Source organism: Nannospalax galili, unplaced genomic scaffold, assembly GCF_000622305.1.
Source record: "Nannospalax galili isolate Female #2095 unplaced genomic scaffold, S.galili_v1.0 scaffold903, whole genome shotgun sequence".
Lineage (NCBI taxonomy): Eukaryota > Metazoa > Chordata > Mammalia > Rodentia > Spalacidae > Nannospalax > Nannospalax galili.
The window spans coordinates 755474-776020 of NW_008349989.1; the positions used below are offsets into that span (position 1 = coordinate 755474).

The following is a 20547-nucleotide window of genomic DNA, read 5'->3' on the forward strand; positions in this document are numbered from 1 at the left end:
GAACCTGTGGCACTAAAGGGAAGTGGAAAAATCTTTAAGATGCAAGGCCTACAGGGTGATCTTCCAGTCATTGATGGAACTTTATTCTTTCCTGTCTTGAGTCTTGATTAGGAGGTAAAGAACTCAACTCTACCATGTTCCCCATTGTGATGTGCTATGTCAACACAGTGCCAAAAGTGAAGAGGCCAGTTACAGACTAAAACCTGTGAAACTGTGAGCCAAAACAAATCTTTGCTCTTTTTAATGTGATTGGCACAGATACCCCAACACATCAACTGAACACATAAGCAAATGTCTGGATACCAATAGAGATATTGAACTCATACTTTCAAAGCAAGAAAAAGGGACTGGCTCAGTGGTTAAGAGCACTTACTGCTCTTCCAGAGGACCCAGGTTCAGTTTCCAGCACCCACATGCTGGCCAACAACTTTCCTTAACTTCAGTTCTGGAGGGATCGGATGCCCTCTTCTGGCCTCCATAGGCATTGCACACACATGAAGTATACACGCATGCAAAACACCCATACACATGAAATAAAATAAATATTTTTTTATTAAAAACTCTAGACTACCATGAAAGACATTGGAAATGTTGGAAAATAGTAGAAAGAATGTGATAAGTATAATTATACATGATTGGATTAGGAAAAAGGGGTGGTGTGGCTATATTTGAGAGGAATATTAAAAAGGTGAGTATATAATTATAACATAAGAAACCCTCTAATTCCTCAATGAATAAAATAGTATTGTATCAAAAACAAATATTAATTATAAGCTCATGCTCATGTCAAAATAATTGATAAAATAAGTAAATATATAATAAGTGGGAGGAGACATCTCTGATGCATTAGAATTCCAAATAATTTATGATGAAATTACACCCTAAAAGAAGAAATATAACCCTCTCTCTTCTCTCTCTCTTTTTCTCTCTCTCTGTGTGTGTCTGTGTCTCTGTCTGTGTGTCTATATCTCTGTCTGTCTATGTGTTAGGCAAATGCTCTATCTCCAGCCCTTAGTCTCTACCACTGAGCTCTACCCAGTAGCTCTTGGTTTTCTATACAGTGTGTCTTACTGTAACTCAGGCTGACCTTGAACCTGTTATAACCTTGAATGAGCCTCCTGCCTCACCCTGGGTACTGAGATTGTAGCCATGCACTACCATGCTTCCTTCCCTGAATGTGAGCTGCATATAATGACTTCCTTCCAAAAAGTACAGAATGGAAGTGAGGACAGAAGAGCAGGGCATCTGTGGAGAAACCCGACTCACACCGGCTCTGTCAGGCAAGGAAGGCCACCATTCACATTGATAAGCTATGCTGACAGCATGCTCCCTGGATATGATGGGATGAAAATGACACCTCTCTACATTCTTCCTCCAAAAATCCCTTAACCTCACCTAGTCATGAGAAAGCATCGGAGAATTACCTGTTGAGGAGTATTCTACAAAATGCTTGGCCAGCACCCCATCAACTGTCAAGGTAATAGAAAACAAGGGGAGTCTGAAATACTGCCAAAATCAAGAAGATCCTAAGGGGACATGACTATTAAGTGCAACAGGGAACCCTGGAACAGAAAATGAAACTCAGTAAGAATGAGAAACATCTAAACAGTGTTCCAGACATTATAATATGACATTGATAATAGAGGCAGCTGGGAGTGTGGCATGTAGTAACTTTCTATACTAATTTTGCAGTTTTTCTTTAAATCTAGTGTCCTAAAAGTTTTAAATGTATTAAAAGAAAGAAAATGCCCCTAAAATGCTAGGCTTTCTAGCACTGTGGGAATGACCGAGAAAAGGTCCACAATACTTCCAAACATATTCCTTATATGAATCAGGTTATCAGAGCCCATCAGTTACCCAGAACTCAGATGAAGTAATTCTGTTCATTCAGAAGCATTTGCTGCTTCTGGGCTCTTGGCTACAATTTCAAACAGGGTGAACAGTTTCTATTTTGATGGCTGAACAGGAATAACAGAGAAAAACTTTTCTATTTTTAATGAACAATTCTACACTGCAGTCACAGTCTTTTAAAAGTGAGACTTAAGATTTCAAAGGCGCACATAACTTTCCCAGCAGGTGCTATTGTTGTTTTCCATCACGAAAACACCCATCCCAGGTTCAGTATGATACCAACTGATATTTCAAAACTGCATAAAGGTTTCATTGTGCACAGTGGCCTTCCTGACTTGACTGTCCCTTCCCTGAGACAGTGTGCACCCTCCTCAGGCTCTAAGGGACACAGCTCCCATCAGTTTGGGCTGGGCTATGAGAGCCTGAGAAAAAGCCTTTGTGTTGAGGAGTTAGGACATTTATCAGACAGATTAATTTAAATACTGTAAGTATATGACCAGAAATACTATAAGTATTATATGACCAGAACTTGAACCAAAACTTGAACAGCAACAGCACCACATTTTAACCCCCAAAGGAAAGAAAACAGAAAGAGCAAAGGAAACATGGAAAAGTATAAAAAAGAAAAAAATTCCTAAAAAGTTACCGTGAAGAAAATAAAATAAGATTTTAAATCACATGAGCCCAATATCCGTGCAAATCCCATTTAAAGGTATCCGTGAAATTGGCTTTGGGACTTCTCCCGGGCCAAGCTAACTCGCTCATTCAGCTCCTGAGTCTTTCTAACAATCATCGTGCTGGCTGGCTGGACATGTCCCCTGAGGACAAGGCAGCTGGCAAGAGTGGCTAGACCAGACTTCGCTAACTACACACTGCAGGTGGAGAGGATAAAAGCAACTGATACTTAGCAGCTACAGACGCCCTCCTCCCCCAGCACCCACGCCTCGCAAGTGTTCCCCCAAGCACCTCGCCCGCATAGCTGAGACTCTGCCACTGACCCCCTGCTGCTGGTACTCAAGCGTGGCCGGTGCCTGAGGATGCCATCTTTCCTGGGCTCTCTGCATCTTGAGTAATGAGTTTTGCATTCTGATCACGTCCGGTCTTTGGGTCTTTGAAAACTTATCCGGACTTTGCAAGGAGAGAAGAATCTCGACGAGTGAGGGCCCTTAATTTTCTAGAACTACAACTGACTAAATCAGATACTACTTAGGAGACAATTGAGACCTCAGTCTCCCCGCCCCGCGCCTCCCTGCATCCTGGATTTCCCCAGGAGCTCCCAGAGTGTCAAAGCCCGGTACCCGGGGTGGGGGTGGGGGCAGACCCTGAACCCTGAGCGCTATTGCTGCGGGCAAGGGCAGGGGAAGCTGGTCCAGCGGGTCGGCAGATGGGTAGGTGGGCAGCAGGGTGGAGGTACCCGACTGACTTACAGCCCAGGGCGACCAGCAGGTAGCGCAGCAGCAGCAGCAGGAGGCGGTGGCGGCCCCTCGCCATCTTCGCGGTGCGTGGCCAAGGGTCGCGGGGCAGGAGCGCTCGGAGCAACCCCGACCCTCCCTCCTGGGGCTGCGGAGCTCGGGAGGCACCCGAGGGGAGGAAGCAGAGGGGCGGGTCCAGCGCCGGTGTCAGTGTCGAGGGCCGCCGAGTGGCAGGTCTCCCCGCGTCGGGACGGGGTCTAGCGGTTCTTTTTCAAGGGTGGTGGGGCTGGAGGAGAGGGCGTGGGCGAAGATGAGGTGTCCGCAGGGTCCTAAGAGAGAGGTGCTGCAGGCTGGGAAGGGAAGCGTTCGGGTCGGTCCCGGCCCCCGCCCCCGGCCGGACTGTTCGGCTTTGTGTCTGGTGCCCGCCCGGCAGCCAGCTGTCCCTTGGGCGAGGAGTTGGGGCCCGAGGCGCGCAGGGGGGTGGGATGGGCCGGGTGGCCTGCGTGTCCGGGGAGCGTCGTCGGCCTCGCCGCGACTCTTCTTTTCCAAAGAAAACTTCTTCAGTTTTCAGCCCTGGGCGGGAGATTTTATTTTTTGGAAAATTTCTGCTTGGTGGGCGAAATCTCGAGGAAAGTGCTCCGGGAGAGGGGATTTGTTAGCTCCGCCTAAGACGCTAGAAAGGGCGGAAAAAAAAATTAGCATCAGTTTGACCTCTGTGTGTGTGTGTGTGTGTGTGTGTGTGTGTGTGTGTGTGTGTTGTGGTGTGTTTTGTTTTGCTTTTTTTTCCCCCCTTGGAGAATTAAGGTGTGTTCTGTTGTCTTGACTTTTTCATATATTAGAGTTGGAAGTTCCTTGGACGGTGTGAAATATTTATCTTGTTCCTTTCCCGTTACATAACTGCCGCCTGTGGAGTTTTCCACATGTTAAAACTCTACAGCTGCCCTTTTGTCAGGTTTATTTTCGGTCTCCTGTGCTTTTAAAAGGGAAATCCATTATGAACGCTCTAGTGCGGGCTTTAAAATTGACCCGCACGTCGGCTGTGCACACTTAACAAAAGCTAAACTGGCAATTTTCATATTTACTCCCAGGGATGAAAAATGTCTGGGACATTCAAGAAAATTGTCGTGTAAAGGCCATTCCCAGGGGAAGAAATTTTTATAGATCACTTAAAAATCAGGTAAAATAGTGAATGAAGTTATATATAGAAGACAGTTGATTTAACGGTGTGTGAGGACTTATAGAGAATTCAGACAGCTTGGCCGACAAAGGCGAGGAGAGCTTAGATAGGCAGAGCTGTGAGGAATAAGGCATCCCTACTGTTGCCTTGGCAACAGTGATGAATGCTTTGTCCCTATGAGGAAGGGGAGGGGGCAGAGGACCCAGGGGGCCCAGAAAGGAAAGTCAAAATAGGGGGAAAAATGTTGGAGCTGGTAGTTCAGGCAAGTGAGAAGTAGGCACCCACTTTAAGGACTGACTTATACCACTCTCTCTGGGCAATAACAAGAAATATTTAACACCTTTAAAAAAAGTTGTTGGAGTTCTTTTATTTACTCCTTAAAGATTCATGCAAAAAAGACATACTTAAAAATTATTCTGGACATTCTGTGTGAGTCACTGACTCACTTATTACTGCTTAGCTGAGGCATTTGTCAAGTGACTACAGCCTATCTCCAGGAGACAGTAATGAATAAGACAAGACCTGGCTTTGCTGCTAATAAACGCTCAGTGTCCAGGACAGAGACAGTTCAATTTGGAAAGACCGCTAACATCACATGATAACTGTTAGGGAAGAACAGAATAATAACAGCTGGTTTTATTTCATGCTTTCCCAGTAGGAGTGTCGAAAAATTGCAATCGTTTAATCCCCCAACAACTCTATAAAAAAGGCAATGTTATCTAACCACTTTACAGGTGAGAAAACTGGGCTGAGAGATGCCACCAGGCCTTGCCCAGTGTCAGAGATAAGAGGATGATCTCCCTGACCAGGATGACTTCTGGGCTTTGTTTATTAGGCCTTGAGAAATGGAACTTCTTTAAAAAATTTTTGTTTTTATTGATTCTTGTTTTTCGTACAGAATATGTCAAACATTCTTAACCATCTTTATAGTCCCATCACTTCTGACACCCTCCCAATTCCCCCCCCACCCCAACTGCAGCTCATATACTCTGTCATCTGTGTTAAGGCCACTGTGTCAAGTCAGTGTCCCCAGACGTTCCCCAGTGCAAATCCATCCACTGAGGTCTCATCAGCCTATTGAGAGTAGAGTCCCATGAAAACTCAGGCAGACGAAAACCCAGTACAGAACTGGGGAAATGAACAGTAGACTCAAATCTTAGCTAAAGAAATATTGGCAACTGATTATTGCTAGGTTAAAAGCCTTTTCTTTTCATTGAGCTTTTAAAATTTCATACAATAGTTCTCACTCACACCCAGACTCCCTTCCCCATCTATGCCTCCCCCGCCCCCCAAACCCTGTGCACTCTGCCATACATGCTGAATCCTATTCATTCAGGTGTTTGTACTCAAATGTCCTTCAGTGTAAATGTGTCCACTGGAGTCTAGTCAGCCCATCCAGTGGTCGTATGTAAGTCATACTCTTCCTCACCCAGCAGCAACCAGTCTCAAATGGTTCTCGATCTAGTGCTGACCTGCCACCTATTTCTCACCTCCCCTATGGGCCCTTTTTAATTGAGCTGACCTGGGTCCTGCCTTGGATACCACCACTGCCGCAGGGGCACATGAGCAAGCCTCCACTGGCCTGGAAGCCACCACCTCATATGTTCATGAACCATCCCTGGCTCTTACAATCTTTCTGCCTCCTCTTCTGCAATGGCCGCTGAGCTGGGGGTGGGTGAGGTTCCATATAGGAGTCCCATCCTACACTCTACAGTCTCTTCAAAGAAATGGAACATTTGAAAAGAAAGAAATAAAGGATAGGCATTTTAAGTAAAGCCAAGGGTGGATTCAAAAGCTGGGGTATTTGAGAAATGACTTACTTCTGACAAGCAGGGTTCTGCAGCATTAGAGTACATGTGGATTAGAGACAAGGATGGTGGTGATGGTGGAAAAGCAAGAAGTTGGATTACAAATGTCATTCAGTGCTTTAGTACCAACTCTAGACATTATGTTACAAGTACTGAGTCCTTTGAAAGCAATGGGTAGGCTAGGAAAAGAGCCATAGTAATTAATTAGCTTAGTGGTGTTTTGCTGTGTAGCTCAGACATTGTAGACAGTGCTACCTGGGACTGCTGGTTCTCCCTTAGCTCCTTGCTGCCTTTTTGGACTTATCCGTCTTGTGTTCTTTCTCTGCATCTCATTCTTACTTCTTGTTGTAGTTATTTATACATAAATTTTGAATATATTTCTGCTTAAAATTCAGTTCTTCAGTCATACAAAGTCACATTTGCAGTTCTCTTTAAAGCATGTTGGAGGAGGGCTGCAATCTAGGACAATGTAAACAAAGCATTTCTGTTATCACAGAGAGTTCTCCACAGCATTTTGGCCCTGGGAAATGTAGAGTGTATTGGAGATAAGAGACACAAAATTAAGGAAGTCTGAAACCTTTATTACAGTCAAGTGCAGTAAGTGAACAGCCCTAGGTTCTGATGGTACTTCACAAACCTGGCTAGCAAGATTATTCTACCAATTAGATGCAGAGGTGAGAGAGGCCAGGAAAGGACAGAACAGAAAACAAAAATGTATCTATGGTGTTAATTGCATAGTGTCATCAGCTGAGAAACACAGGGAGCATTCAGTCTTAACACTGCTGTGGTGAGTTGATTGAGGGGTACATGTTAGAATGACCAGGGTAGTGTTCAGGAAACTTTCAAGCCTGCATAAAGAAATGAATATAAACATTAGCAGCAACTTCTGCAATAATGCTCACCTAGACTATCTGCTTGTCAGTCCCCTGGAGATCTTTCAATGTGATCCTCTCCTTAAAACTGTGTTAAAATTCAGAGAAATTTCTAGTTCAGGGTCATATATTTCTAACAAGAACCCTAGTTGATTCTGCTGGAAAGCATCCATGGACTGATGTTTTGAGGTGTGAAATGGTTCTGGAAGGCAGGAGAAGTCATGAGAGTAAATGAGATGGATCAGGAAAAGTGACCATTTAGGTCTAAATAACTACAAAAGAGGTAGGGTGAAGATGCAGAAAAAGACCAAGGAGAAAGATAAATCTCGAAAGCAGGAAAGGAACTAAGGGAGAACAAGTCACAGGTGAGTTTACAGTGCTATGTGCTAAAAGGTATTGAGAATTGTCTTCTGCATCTAGTCATTATGAAGACACTGACCCTGTGGACTATAGAGAAAGCAAGCCTCCTAAAAACTTGTAAAGGACATGTAGATTTCTGTTCTACAGCGAATAAAGCAACTAGAGCATGCTAAAGAAAAAACAGTACATGGTACTTGTTAAGGATGGCAAGGCAGACTTCTTCAATAGAGAGGGCATTGAATCTGGTCTTATGTTGGGGGAGGGGCTAGGACTCAACTCTGACCCCCTGATAAGGACAAGCAAAGATTTTAAACCAAGGAGCAGGGTGAGGGCTGAGGATGGAAACTTGCCCAGAAGAAACATTGAGGATAAAGGTATTCTGGCTAAACTGACTTCGTGGGATTATTACTCAGAATAAGCTAGATAATAAAATATCAATGGTGGTTAGATACTGTGTTGGTTGGCTTTAATTGTTAACTTGACAAACTAGAATTACCTGAGATGGAAGTCTCAGTGAGGAATTGCTAGACCAGGTCTCTATGAGAGATCATTTTGATTGTTAATTGATGTGGGAAGACCCACCCTGAGTGCAGGTGATTTCCTAGGCTGGGCCTTGAACTGTCTAGGAGTGAAGGGAGCTAGCTGAGCGTAAACACTGGCAAGCATGCCAACATCCATGCATTTGTTCTCTCTTTGCTCCTGACCATCGATGTAGTGCTCTAAGTCCCAGCCTTGACTTCCCTCCAATAGTGAACCAAACCCTGGAATTGTGACCCAAACAGACCCTTTCCTCCCCTATGTTGTTTTCCCTCAGGATATTTTGTTACATCAGAAATGAAACCACAACAGATAGCCAGGGTGGGAGATTTCTGCCAAAGAGATAACCGATTCTTTCTGAAAGTACGTTCTAGAACAGAAAAAGAACATAAGCTCAAGGTTGGGCCTGGTCAAGAAGAGGACTCAGAGGAGACTGAATAAAGTTTTGGCAAAAGGAGAGAGTCTTTGTCAAATAAAAACTCTGACACTTAGAAAAAATTCTGGAAAAGAACAGCTGTCATTAATGTTGCTTCATTAATGGATGGTCAGGAGTTGGTTTCAGTATTGTTCTGCCTGGGAAAATTTTTCTACCAGAGCATGGAGTAGCTTGCAGGGCAGAAAGGAGAGGAAAGTCCACTTAGTCCCCCTAAAGTCTATGCTAATTTCACTTTCACTTTAACATTATGAACAGGGTTTTTTGAATGGACAAAAATGGAGGTAGAACATTTTGAGACACTACCATTTTTTGTCCTTTTCACCCACTCTAGTTCTGAATTAGGGTAATGTTGAGGTGTGGAGGCACATTTCCTGAAACAAGCAATCAAAGAAAGGGCTGGCTTTAAATTGAGCCATTTCTCACGTCTCAGATTTGTGCTTCTGTGTTGGATGGGTTATTTTTCCTCATGGGTGTGGAGAAGGTGCTGGAAAGTATGCCCACCCTACAGTTTAGAGAAAAGAGAGATGAAAATAAGGTTTCCATCTCCAGTACCATAAGATTTCTCAGTGATCTCACATATAAATTTTAACCTATGGATAAAGTCAGGGTTTTTAATCAATTCCCCATTACCTAGCTTCCCTATTTCTGACCATCATCTCCTCAGACCATTTTCTAAAATATACCTTGTTTCTACATTTCATCCTGAGGCACCCACAGGCACATACTCCTGTGTGCTGGATCGCTTTAGTGTCAACTTGACACACCTGCGTTGAAGGAGCCTCAATTGGGGAATTACCTCCATTGGACTGACCTTTGGCCATGTCTGTGGGGCATCTTCTTGGTTATTGAATGATGTGGGAGGGCCCAGACTACTGTGGGTGGTGCCACTGCTGGGCAAATGGGCCTGTGTTGTATAAGAAAGCAGGTTGAGCACCGGCCAGGGGAGCAAGCCAGTAAGTAGTGTTCCTCCACGACCTGTGCTCCAGCTCCTGCCTCCAGGTTCCTGTCCTGTGTTCCTATCTTAGGCTCCCTGATGAACTGTGACCTGGGAGATGTAAGCTGAATAAACCCTTTCCTTCCCAAGTTGGTATTGGTTAGAGTATTTTGTCACAGCAATGGAGAATCAAACTAGGACATCCTGTTTGTGTATAGCCTGGAGGTTTAGTGTTCCCCCCCAAAGGTTCATTTGTAAATGCTCAACCCCAAGGGTTGTGGTATTGGGTAGTGCTGTGGGCCTTTAGGGGATGAGGCTGAGTAGAAGGTCTTTAAGTCATTGGGGACATGTCCCCAAGGGGATTGTGGGTCCCCAGGCTGGTTTGATAGGTCTCCTTCTTTTCCTTTCTCCCTATCTCCTTCTCTCTCTCTCTCTCTCCTCCCTCCTCCCTCCTTTTCTCCTCGCCACCTCCTGATTCAATGTGTAATCACTAGCTTACTGCAGATACACACTTCTGTCATCTGCGCTGTGAGGTGACACTGCTGAGGGTGGCCACCAAGCCAGCTCTGTACTGCCTAGACTTTCAGCCTTCAAAATGGTGGCTAAATAAAGCTTTTCTCTTTATAGTGTAGCTGCCTAAATTATGAAGTGTACCTGAAGTGTATGCATACTGACACTGTGTACCTGGAAATAATTTCCAATCCTCTCTCCTCCCCAACACTCTCCTCTCCTTCATTGGACAGTTACGGAACACGAGAGTCAAAGAGGTTAAATGATTTAATTAAGTCTATATACAAGATAAGGAAAGAGGGCTGGAGAGATGGCTCAGCAGTTAAGAGCACTGACTGCTCTTGCAGAAGACCTGGATTCTGTTTCCAGCACCCACATGGTGGCTAACAACCATTCATAACTCCAGTTCCAGGGGATCTGACTCCCTCTTATGACCTCTGCAGGAATTGTGTAACATGAGTGCACTTAAATGTATGCAGGCAATACTCTGATACACATAAAATAAAAATAATAAAATCTTTTAAAAAAAGATATGGAAAGAATGAAGAGTAAATGTCTCAGGAGCCTGGGCTGCATCGTTGAACTCTCAGTGGAAAAAGGGCAGGGGATAGTTCATCAGTGAAGTTGGGGAGGCATTTCTGAAAGCTGAAGAAAATGGAGGACAGTGGAAAGAAAATCTGTGAAGAGGGATGGCCATGTACAAAGCCCTATGACAGTGACTGGAGGAGGGGTCAGATGAGGCTGTGTTATGTAAGTCAGAGGAGGAGGGTGGTGCCCACAAAGGGCTCCCACTTGCATCATCAGTAGCCCCCAGCAGCTTTTAGAATAAAAGCAGAATTCACACCACAACTCTATCCTTTATTCTGATCAAATTCCCACAGAACCTTTGCACATGCTGTTTCCCTCTGCAGTTGGCAAGATGCTGAAGTCTTTTCAGATTACTGAGTTTAATCCTAACAATCCTAATAAAGGGAAACAACTATTGGTGAAGTAACTAGAACTTTTCCGTTGTTGCAATAAAAACAGTGACCAAAGCAACTTATAGAAGCAAGAGTTTATTTAGCTTATGATTCCTCAGGGTCAGAGTCCATCATGGTGGGGAGGCATGGCAGAGAAGGTAAACTAGCCAAAGCAGAAAGCCCAGTGATCACATCTTCAATCACTCACAAGAAACAGAGTGACTGGAAATCCCGTAAGGCTTAAAAACTCTTTAAGGCCACCCCCAGTGACATGAGTCCTCCAGGAAGACCATGCCTCCTAAAGCCTCCCCAAACAGCTACCAACTGGGGACAAAACATCCAAATACTTGGCACCTATGGGGGACAGTCTTATTCAACCCACTGCAGAGAGGTTGAGCAGTACCTTCAGAATCACAATGACTTGTGGGTGCTTGCTGTGGATTGAATGTTTGCATCTCCCCAAAAGTCATGTGGAAATTCTAACCCCCAGGGGAATGGTATTAGGAAGTAGAACCTTTGTAAGGTAATTACCCCATTGTCCTAGTTTGTGTCTTCATTGCTGTGCAAAATAACCAATACCAACTTGGGGAGGAAAGGATTTATTTGTCTTACATCATCAGGGAGCCCAAGGTAGGAACTCAGGGCAGGAACCTGGAGGCAGGAGCTGGAGCAAAGGCCATGGAGGATATCTGCTTACTGGCTTGCTCTCCTGGCCCCTGCTCAACCTGCTTCTTATGCAACACAGGCCCACCTGCCCAGTTGGCTGGGCCCTCCCACATCACTCAACAATCAAGAAAGTGCCTCATGGACATGGCCACAGGCCAGTCCAATGAAGGAAATTCCCCAGTTGAGGCTCCCTCAACCCAGGTGTGTCAAGTTGACACTAAAATCTGTCCAGCACACCCCATGAAGGTAGAGCCCATATGAATGGGATTATTTCCTTTATAAGAGGAGACACGGCCTTGTTCCCTCTGTTCTCTTAAGTACAAGAGAACACAACAAGGAAATGGCACCCTACGAACCTGGAAGTAAACCCTTACTAGACGCCTAATCTCTAATAGCTGGCTCTTAGACTTCTCTGCCTCCAAAAATGTAAGAAATAAGTGTTTATTGCTGGTGCCTCCCCATATACTGCATATTGCTACAGCAACCAGAATGGACTAAGGCTGCATAGAGTGAGGTTTAGAACCAGCCCAACTGACTCTAGAATCCTGTGCCCAACCCTCTGTGAACTGTTTCATGCTTCTGTCTATCCATGATGGTTAATCTAGATTGTTAATTTGATTGGATCTAGAATTAACAAAGAGATATGCCTCTAAGTGGGTCTTTGTGGGCATTTCCAGAAAGAATTGTGGGGAAAAGACCCTCTCCCAGAGTAGGCAGCATCTTCAGGGTCTATCCAGATAAAAGCCATCCGAGGGATTGGCCATGCCTCTTGCTTCCCAGCCTTCACATCTTGCTGTGAGTGCGTCTATCTTGTACCAATGCTGCCGTCCTTCATGGACATCAGACTCCAGCTTCTCCAGCCTTGCAACATGGACTAATGACCAGAGATTCTCCAGGAATCTTCCAGGCCTTCAGTAGCAGATTGGGGCTGCTAAGTCATCCACTTTTGTGGCCTGGGCAGCTACGGGGTTCTTAGCCTGCAGTGTACAGTCAGTCACTATTGGACTACCCAGCCCCTATCATGTAAACCAATCTAATAAACCCCCTTTTAAAAACAGGTATTCATTCTATGAACCTACACACAACATTTCCTCTAATCAATGCTTACTCTTCCTCCTGCCTCTGCTCAACAGCTGTTTTGTTAGGAAACATCTCTTCCCTGCCTAATGGAATCAGCCCTATTATTACAAGTTCTCACTCCCCCCTGCCTCTCTTTCATCACAACTGAGATTTTACTTTTAACTCATCACTGTCTGTCAAATGCAATGAATAGACTGGTTCCTTGAAGGCAGTCTGTATATTTGGGGGCTTGTTATTATATTCTCTTGCCTAAAAAAGTGCTTGTCTGTTAATGAATACTCAGTAAATAGTTGACTACTAGATAAAATACAGAAATCCATATATCTGTAACAAGAATGTAATTTTTTACCCAACAATTCCATGTTTAAGTAAGTTTAAGTAGTCAACAATAAGTTTAAGCGTCAATATTTCTTCATAGCAACCTATTGCTAAGTGTCCTGTTTTCATTATATCCTTTGTCAGAAGTGTGGACCAGTAAATTGCCTGGGTTTTACAGCTGGCCAGTGTGAGAACATGAGCCTAATTCCAGGTGAGCTGCATGTGAAGGCTTTGCTACATAACTCTGCTATCTCAGCTCCACTCTTCAAACCTCTACAAGTCAACCAATCACATCAGCCCTCATGGCACTAATCATTTATTTAAAAGACCCAGATTTTTCTCATCCAATCAGTGGGGGAGGGGCTAAGGATATATAAGCTGAGAATGCCATGCGGCGCCTCTCTCGCCATTTTGTGTAGCTGTTGGGAAGTCACAGGATCTATATTTGAGAGTGAACTTTCTAGCCCAGCTTTAATTGGGGTGGGGTGCCCACTCTACAAATAAATCCCCACCCTATGCTCTGTTAGCAAGCCCAATAAACTCCTTAGAATAAAAAAAAACCCAAAAAACTCCAGAACTAATGGAAACTATTATTTCACCAAAGTTGACCCCATGTTGGCAAATCCTTTGGTCTTTGATTTCTTATTACTAATTTCCCCCCCTTAACCTTCATTGTATATATATTTTTATGTAACCTGCTTCACTTCCACATTTCTGGAAAAATGTTTTAAATATTGCCTCTCTTTGGAATAAAAAAGACCCAAATTTTTTATTTATGTTTAAGTGATTTTAATTTTTAAACATTACTTTAAAAAGATTATGTACTTGCATCTTTGTATAATTATTTTCTCAGGGTATCTGAGAAATCTCTTAGTCCGTTTTCTGTTGCTAACACTGAGTGCTGCAGACAACTTATATAGGTCCCCCACCTTCCCCAGCTCATGGTTCTAGAGGCTGGGAAGCCCACGGTAGAGGTGCTACATCTGGGGAAGGCCTTCTTGATGGTTGGAACTCTGCTGAGTCCTGAGGTAGTGCAGGTTGTCACTGCCTAGGGGCCACACACTGTGTCTCTATCTCCATGAACCTTAATTTTTTATCAAATGTTTAATGCTGATAAAATGAATACCTAAAACAACTTTGTTGGCCAGCATCTCAGCTGCATGTTTTCACTTTGAGAGTGAGTTCTTTCAGAGGGCAGTAGAGGACATTAATCAACATGATGAATCTTGCTATAGTGGGAGCTGGGTGCTGTAGACAAGGAACAGATTGATGCCTTTTCCCTCCCAAACATTTAGGAATTCTGCTGCGTCCTTGGATCTGTCTACTTTAAACCAGGTGAATGGTTTTAACTTTTCTGGGATGCTCTTTTTGGCTGAGGAAAAGTTGACGTGTGAAACAGCAGCAGATTAACATTTAGCTTCACGACTGATGACAATGTGGCAGTGATCTCTCCACTCCACAAGCCAAGATGTTTGTCTCTGGGGGGACGTTAGAAAAGGGAATATGTTCTCATACAATACTTACTCATTGCTTACTTGATTTTAAGGCTTGTCTTGTATCTTACAGATGTGAATGCTCTTAGAAATTAGAACAGGTCTCAAAAGTATTACTTTTCCAGGAAGGATAGCATGAAGGAAGCCAGTGTGTTAATCCTTGAGGTACTATGAATCACCACAGAGACAGGGGTTCAAATGCTTGTTGCTGGCCTGGGTCCAGTGCATGCAAAGGCAGGGAACAGTGATGACTGAATATATTTTGGGGGTACATAATGGTTAATAAGCTGGATGCAGGGTTACATCCTGGGCAGAAGTAGTGGTCCTTGTTATTCCTTTCTAAGACAGGGACTATACATCCTGGGGTACTGGAAACCGAAGGTCAAGTTCATGGGCACTCCAGAATCAACATTCATTTTTACTCCACACCCTCTAAGAAATGCTCCCAAGCACCTCTGCAAGTTTGTTTGCTCCCGTATAAGAAATGGGACTGAGATATAAAAATTTAAAGATATTTTCAATTGTAAAAGGGAATTTACACTTGAATCTTCAAATTCTTATAACAAAACCATATTCTTTTATTAGTTAGGTTTGTTCTTTGACAATTTCGCACATGCATATAATACATCCTGTTACTCTCACCGTCTTTTATCTCCCTTTTACCCCTGTCAACTCCCCTCCTCCCTACAAATCCCTTTCCCACATTATTGTCTTTCTGTTTTGTTTTGTGACCCACTGGGTTTAACCAAGACTGTGTGTGACTATGGATTTGGAACTGTCCATTTGAACTTTGTGTGCTCAGCTGTGATTACATAACTGAACACAATGACTCCTCATCTCCCAGAATCTATCGGTTGCCAGCAGTTTAAATGGGAGGAGTACAGCCCCATGAGCTCCTCCCCCACCTAGAACTAGCTGTCCACAGGGTCAGTCTTGTGTAGTCCCAGTGCTGGTAACCTCAGCTGCCATAAGTTCATGGGTGCAGTGGCTGTGTCATGCACATAGGATGGCATTTTGCAGCCTTTCCCCCCTCTTCTGGTCCTTTCTTTCTCCCCCTTCTTCCATAATGTTCCCTGAGCCTCGAAGAGGCTTAAAGAGGTATACATGAGTTGCTTCGGCCTGAGCACTCAGCCATCGCTGATTTTCAACATCGTCAGCTGCCTTGAGTCTTTGCAGTCACTGCAGTTCACTATAAAGAGAGGCTCTTTGGATTTAAACTCGAGTAGCATTTTAAAAAATATTTTTAATTTATTCTTTGAAATTTGAATTTGTGTTTTGATCACATCCATTCATCACTACTTGCCTACAGCTCCCTCTAATGCCACTCACCCCATCTCCCTCCAAACTTCACGTCCTCCCCTTTTGAAAAATTGTTATTGAGGCTGGAGAGATTGCTCAGTGGTTAAGAACACTGGCTGTTTTTGCAGAAGATCCAGGTTTGAATCCCAGCACCCACCCACATGGCAGCTAAAAATTGTCCGTAACTCCAGTTACAGGGGACCCAACAGTCTCTTCCATCCTCCACCAGCATTGCATGACATGGGTGCACTTACTTACATTCAAACAATATACACATACACATAAAATAAAAATAATAAATAAAATATTTTTTTTAAAAAGAAAAATTGTTATTAACTGCACCATGAGCCCAATTAATGCTGTCCATATGTGTGTGGGTGTGGGGCCATTTCCTGGGGGAATGGGCAGCCTACCAGTGGACACATCCCTAAGGAAAATGACTCTCCCTCCCTCAGCAACCATCAGATGCCAATAGCTACTTTGTTGGGAATGGGGCCCTCCCCAATCCATGCTGGAAATTTGACTGGTTTGATCTTGTGCTAGTCTTGTGTAGGTAATCAGAGTTTCTGTGAGTTGATGTGTACAACAACCACATCATGCCCCAAAGGCAACATTTCACAACTCTCTTCTCCATCCACTAGTTCCTACATTCTTCCCATACCTTTTTCCATAATGTTCCTTGAGCCTTTGATGGGGGAGCTGAGCACTCAGGGTTATTTATACTCAATGTTGTAACCAGTTATGAGTCTTTGAATTAACTACTACCCATTGCAAAAAGAAGCTTCTCTGACCAAAGTTGAGAGCAGCACAAATCTGTGGTTATAAACATAAATATTTATAAAGCAGCTTGACAGCATGGCCATTTGGCAAAATAACAACTGTGGCTTCCCCTGTATCTATGGCTCAGTTGGATAGTGAAGTGGGTTGGTGATGGGAAGGTCAATGGTTTGATTTCACTTTTTCAAGACAGCATTTGACTATGCGTGTGAACAGATATACAGGCAATTTGACACTATGTCAATTTAACTAAACAATAGTAGTAAGATTCCCACTAGGACCTATGACTTCATACACAACAATGATCCAATTGGTTGGACTCAATATTTTTTACCTTTTTTCTTAGAAGAAAAAAGTTTATTTTAGACTTTGTGAGTTTGAATTTAAAATATAGATACCCCCACAATGGAGTTCTTGTTGGAGAATTTAAATAAGTTTTTGCCAATTCCAAAACTAGATTTTTAAAAAAAAATCTACTTTATACTGAATAATGAGAAAATTCTTTTGCAAAGATAGTGGAATATCTGAATCTTTCTTTTCTAAAAATTTTAAACTGAATTTCTGTGTATTTCATACAGAAAATCATCTTTATACTCCCTTCCCCATTGGCACCCTCTCATAGCTACCCCCACTGGATTTCATGCATTCTGTCATTTGTGTTAAGGCCTATTGAGACAAGTTAGTGTCCCCAGAGGTCCCTCAGTGCAAGTTCATCCTCTGAGGTCTAGTCAGCCTGTCCAGAGTCCCTCCCTTTAAGAAGATCAGCTTTTCCTCACTCAGCAGTAATCAGCTGCCAATAGTTCTTCAGCTAAGATTAGGGCCTGCTGCCCATTTCCATAGCCCAGCCATACATTTTGACTGGACTTATATACCATATGTGGGTTCCCACTTGTGGAATAGGCCTCAAAAGAACTTGTGCAGGAAACTTGATATGAAAAAAAACTTGCACTTATCTATTACAGATTTTTCTTTGTTTCTCCCTTCTCACTAAACACACACACACGCACACACACACACACACACACACAATTTTCTTTCTCTTTTTTCCTTTCTCTTTTTCTCTCTCTTTGGTGCTGTTTAAAATACACTTAATTTTAAATTACTAAATCAAGAATGTTGGAAAAAGAGCTGGAGAGATGGCTCAGAGTGGTTAAGAGCACTGGCTGTTCTTGCAGAGGACTCTGGTTCACTTCCCAATACATACATGGCAGCTATTAACTGTAACTTCAGTTCCAGCAAATCTGACACCCTCTTCTGACCTCCACAGGTATTGCATGACATGGGTATACTTACACACATATACAGGCAATACATGCCAACACATAAAATAAAAAGTATAAATGAAATTAAAGAAAAAAGAATGTTGGAAGAGAAAGGGGCTAAGAGGAGAGAGAGAGAGGCCTTGATTGTGATTTATGATTTGAAGTTTATAAGATCATCTGTTTTTTCTTCTCTATTTGAATATTCTTTTGTTACTTCTCTATAGTCCCCTTCTTTATATCTTTTATTTATTTTTTTATGTGTATGAGTATTATGCCTGTCAGTATACACATGTGCCCATGTTGTGCAGTGCCCATGAAGGACACAAGAGGTCATTGGATTCCCTGGAACTGGGGTTACAGATGATTGTTAGCCACCATTTGGGTGCTGGGATTTGAACCCAGGTCTTCTGCAAGAGCAGCCAGTGCTCTTAAGGCCCCCATTATGTCTTCAAAAGTTCAGATCTATTGACTGAGATTCTGCGTGTGTGCGTGCATGTGTGTGTGTGTGTGTGTGTGTGTGTGTGCGCGTGTGTGCGCGCATGTGGAGGTGGTGTCATCCTTAGTAGCTCTCCACCTTATCTTTTGATATAGGATCTCACTGAACCTGGAGCTCATTGATTCAAGTACACTGGCTGGCTAGCAAGCCCCAGGATTCCCCATCTTGGCGTCCCCACATTCAGACTACAGGCATGCGTTGCTGCCCCATCCTCACTTAGGCACTTTCATAACAAATGTTCCCCCAGCTTTTTTTACGTGGGTGCTGGGGATTGAGCTCAAGTCCTCCCCACATTCAGACTACAGGCATGCATTGCTGCCCCATCCTCACTTAGGCACTTTCATAATAAATGTTCCCCCAGCTTTTTTTACGTGGGTGCTGGGGATTGAGCTCAAGTCCTCAGGTTTGTGTGGCAATCATTTTATCGACTCAGCCATCTCTCCAGCCCCCTTGATTGAGATTCTTAAGACACAGCTTCTGGTATTAGGTACATCTTTCTACAGCACTTCCCAGTGAGAAGAGCTTCAGCGTTTGACCTAACTTGACCACAGTCATCATCAATAGTTCAAACTGAAACAGAACTTGGCTTTCTACTGTCAAGCTCTTTCTGGAAACACCAAAATAGAGTCTCAGCTGTTCCTTGGACCTATTCTAACAAGTCCAAGTTTTCTTTTCTTCACCCTGCTAGTAGAAGAAATAGTGATGGGAATAATAATGGATGCTTTTTAGTATTAGAAATGCCTTAACTTTTCATTTTAAAAGTTTCAGCTAAGTAAAACTTATCTTTCATATAAGAAATTAGTATTTTTAAAAAGATACACACCAAGGAATCAGAAACAAAATATCGTGCTAGTTATAATTCCTATTAAAATATTTGAATAAAATAAAGCATCGGCAACATGTGGCAAATTGCTAACCCAGGCACCTTAGTTTGTTTTGACTGTTGCAGCAAAATGCCATAAACTGGGGTGCTTATAAACACTCTACCTGGCAACCTAACCAGCTGCCATTGGCCCTGCCCCCAACACTATCACTCTGGGCATCAGGTTCAGCATGCCAGTTATGGGCACAACGTTCGGATCACAGCACCACAAGTGGGTGCAAGCACTGGTCATGAAGTCTTTTCCTTCTTTCCTGTATGTCTAACATGTTTCTCCCACAAAAAATGATTAGAAATTAACCTCCTCTAATAAATAGGAAGGCTTGGCATTCTGAGTTATTTTGTACCCTTTTCTTCCTTATGCTAACTTGCTGACTCTCCAAAATTATGAAGCTGCTGTTCTCTGAAAAAGTCATTTCTATATCAAAGATCCTGCACACTGACCTTGGCCTAGAACACTGTGGAGAGATGGACTTAACAGGTCTAGAGCCAGGGTTATCTTGGGCTATCTGAGGCCCTATAATAGTATTTACTTTATCTTTCCTAACTTAGCTAACATTCTTGTGACTGCTAGGTAAACTCACATCTTCTGAGCTTAGTAAATCTCTATCCTTCACCTACCTTAAAACTAAAAATTGCTATGACATCTGAAACACATAGAAAACACTTCCACATTTGTATACCTAATGTTCCCACCAACGTATTACTCAAATATAGTGACTGATGATTTATTCCTTTGGCTATAAAGTTTATAAAAGCTTTTCTACAGTGGAACTTGTCATTCTAGATCAATTACATCTGTGTTTCTAGGTCATGGTCGCTCCTATATGGTGCAAAATAGATATTTTTTTATTTTCATTAAAACAGAGTTGTTACTTAACATCAACAAAATAGTAAAATAAACACTCTTCACTATATTTCTGGCTCTACATCTTTACTTGATCCAAGAAAAAGGAGCACTGTCAAAACAACTTGAATTTATGAAAGTCTTGAAAGGTAAGTGAGTTGGGAAGGAAACTAGACACTTCTTTTCCTTTTATTATTATTATTTTTTTAGTTATATTTTGTATGTGTATTTAATACAGAACATCCCAAACAATCTTATTCGTCTTTATACCCATCTCCCAAATGGCACCCTCCCATAGCCTCCCCCGCCCCCTACTGGTGCCCATATATTCTGTCATCCCTGTTACTGTCCACTCTGTTATCAGTGCCCCCAGCCATTACCCAGTGCTTGTCTATCAGCTGAATCTAGTCAGCCTATCTAGAGTTTCTTGTTTTAGGAAGATCATTTCTTCCTCATCTAGCCAGCAACCAGTTGCCAATATTCCTTTAGATGAGGTTGGGGTCTGCTGTTCATTTTCCCAGTTCTATGCTGGGTTACTGCCTGGGAGTCTCTTGGGCCACCCTGGCCAATAAC

The 20547-nt window shown here is 43.0% G+C and overlaps 1 protein-coding gene and 1 long non-coding RNA gene across 3 annotated transcripts in view; one reads left to right on the forward strand and one right to left on the reverse strand.

Moving 5' to 3' along the window:
• Jam2 (junctional adhesion molecule 2) overlaps positions 1-3930 on the reverse strand; it is a 70547-nt gene extending 66617 nt beyond the window's left edge. The window contains exon 1 of one of the 2 annotated variants that reach the window (XM_008847187.3): positions 3279-3930. In XM_008847187.3, the coding sequence (XP_008845409.1) occupies positions 3279-3342 (64 nt within the window). In that variant the 5' untranslated portion in view covers positions 3343-3930. The remainder of the gene's footprint in view (positions 1-3278) is intronic. The other variant, XM_008847186.3, reaches the window with a different exon arrangement.
• LOC103745268 overlaps positions 2865-20547 on the forward strand; it is a 36793-nt gene continuing 19110 nt past the window's right edge. Inside the window, exon 1 of the long non-coding RNA XR_607746.3 lies at positions 2865-3239. This is a non-coding gene — a long non-coding RNA (uncharacterized LOC103745268). The remainder of the gene's footprint in view (positions 3240-20547) is intronic.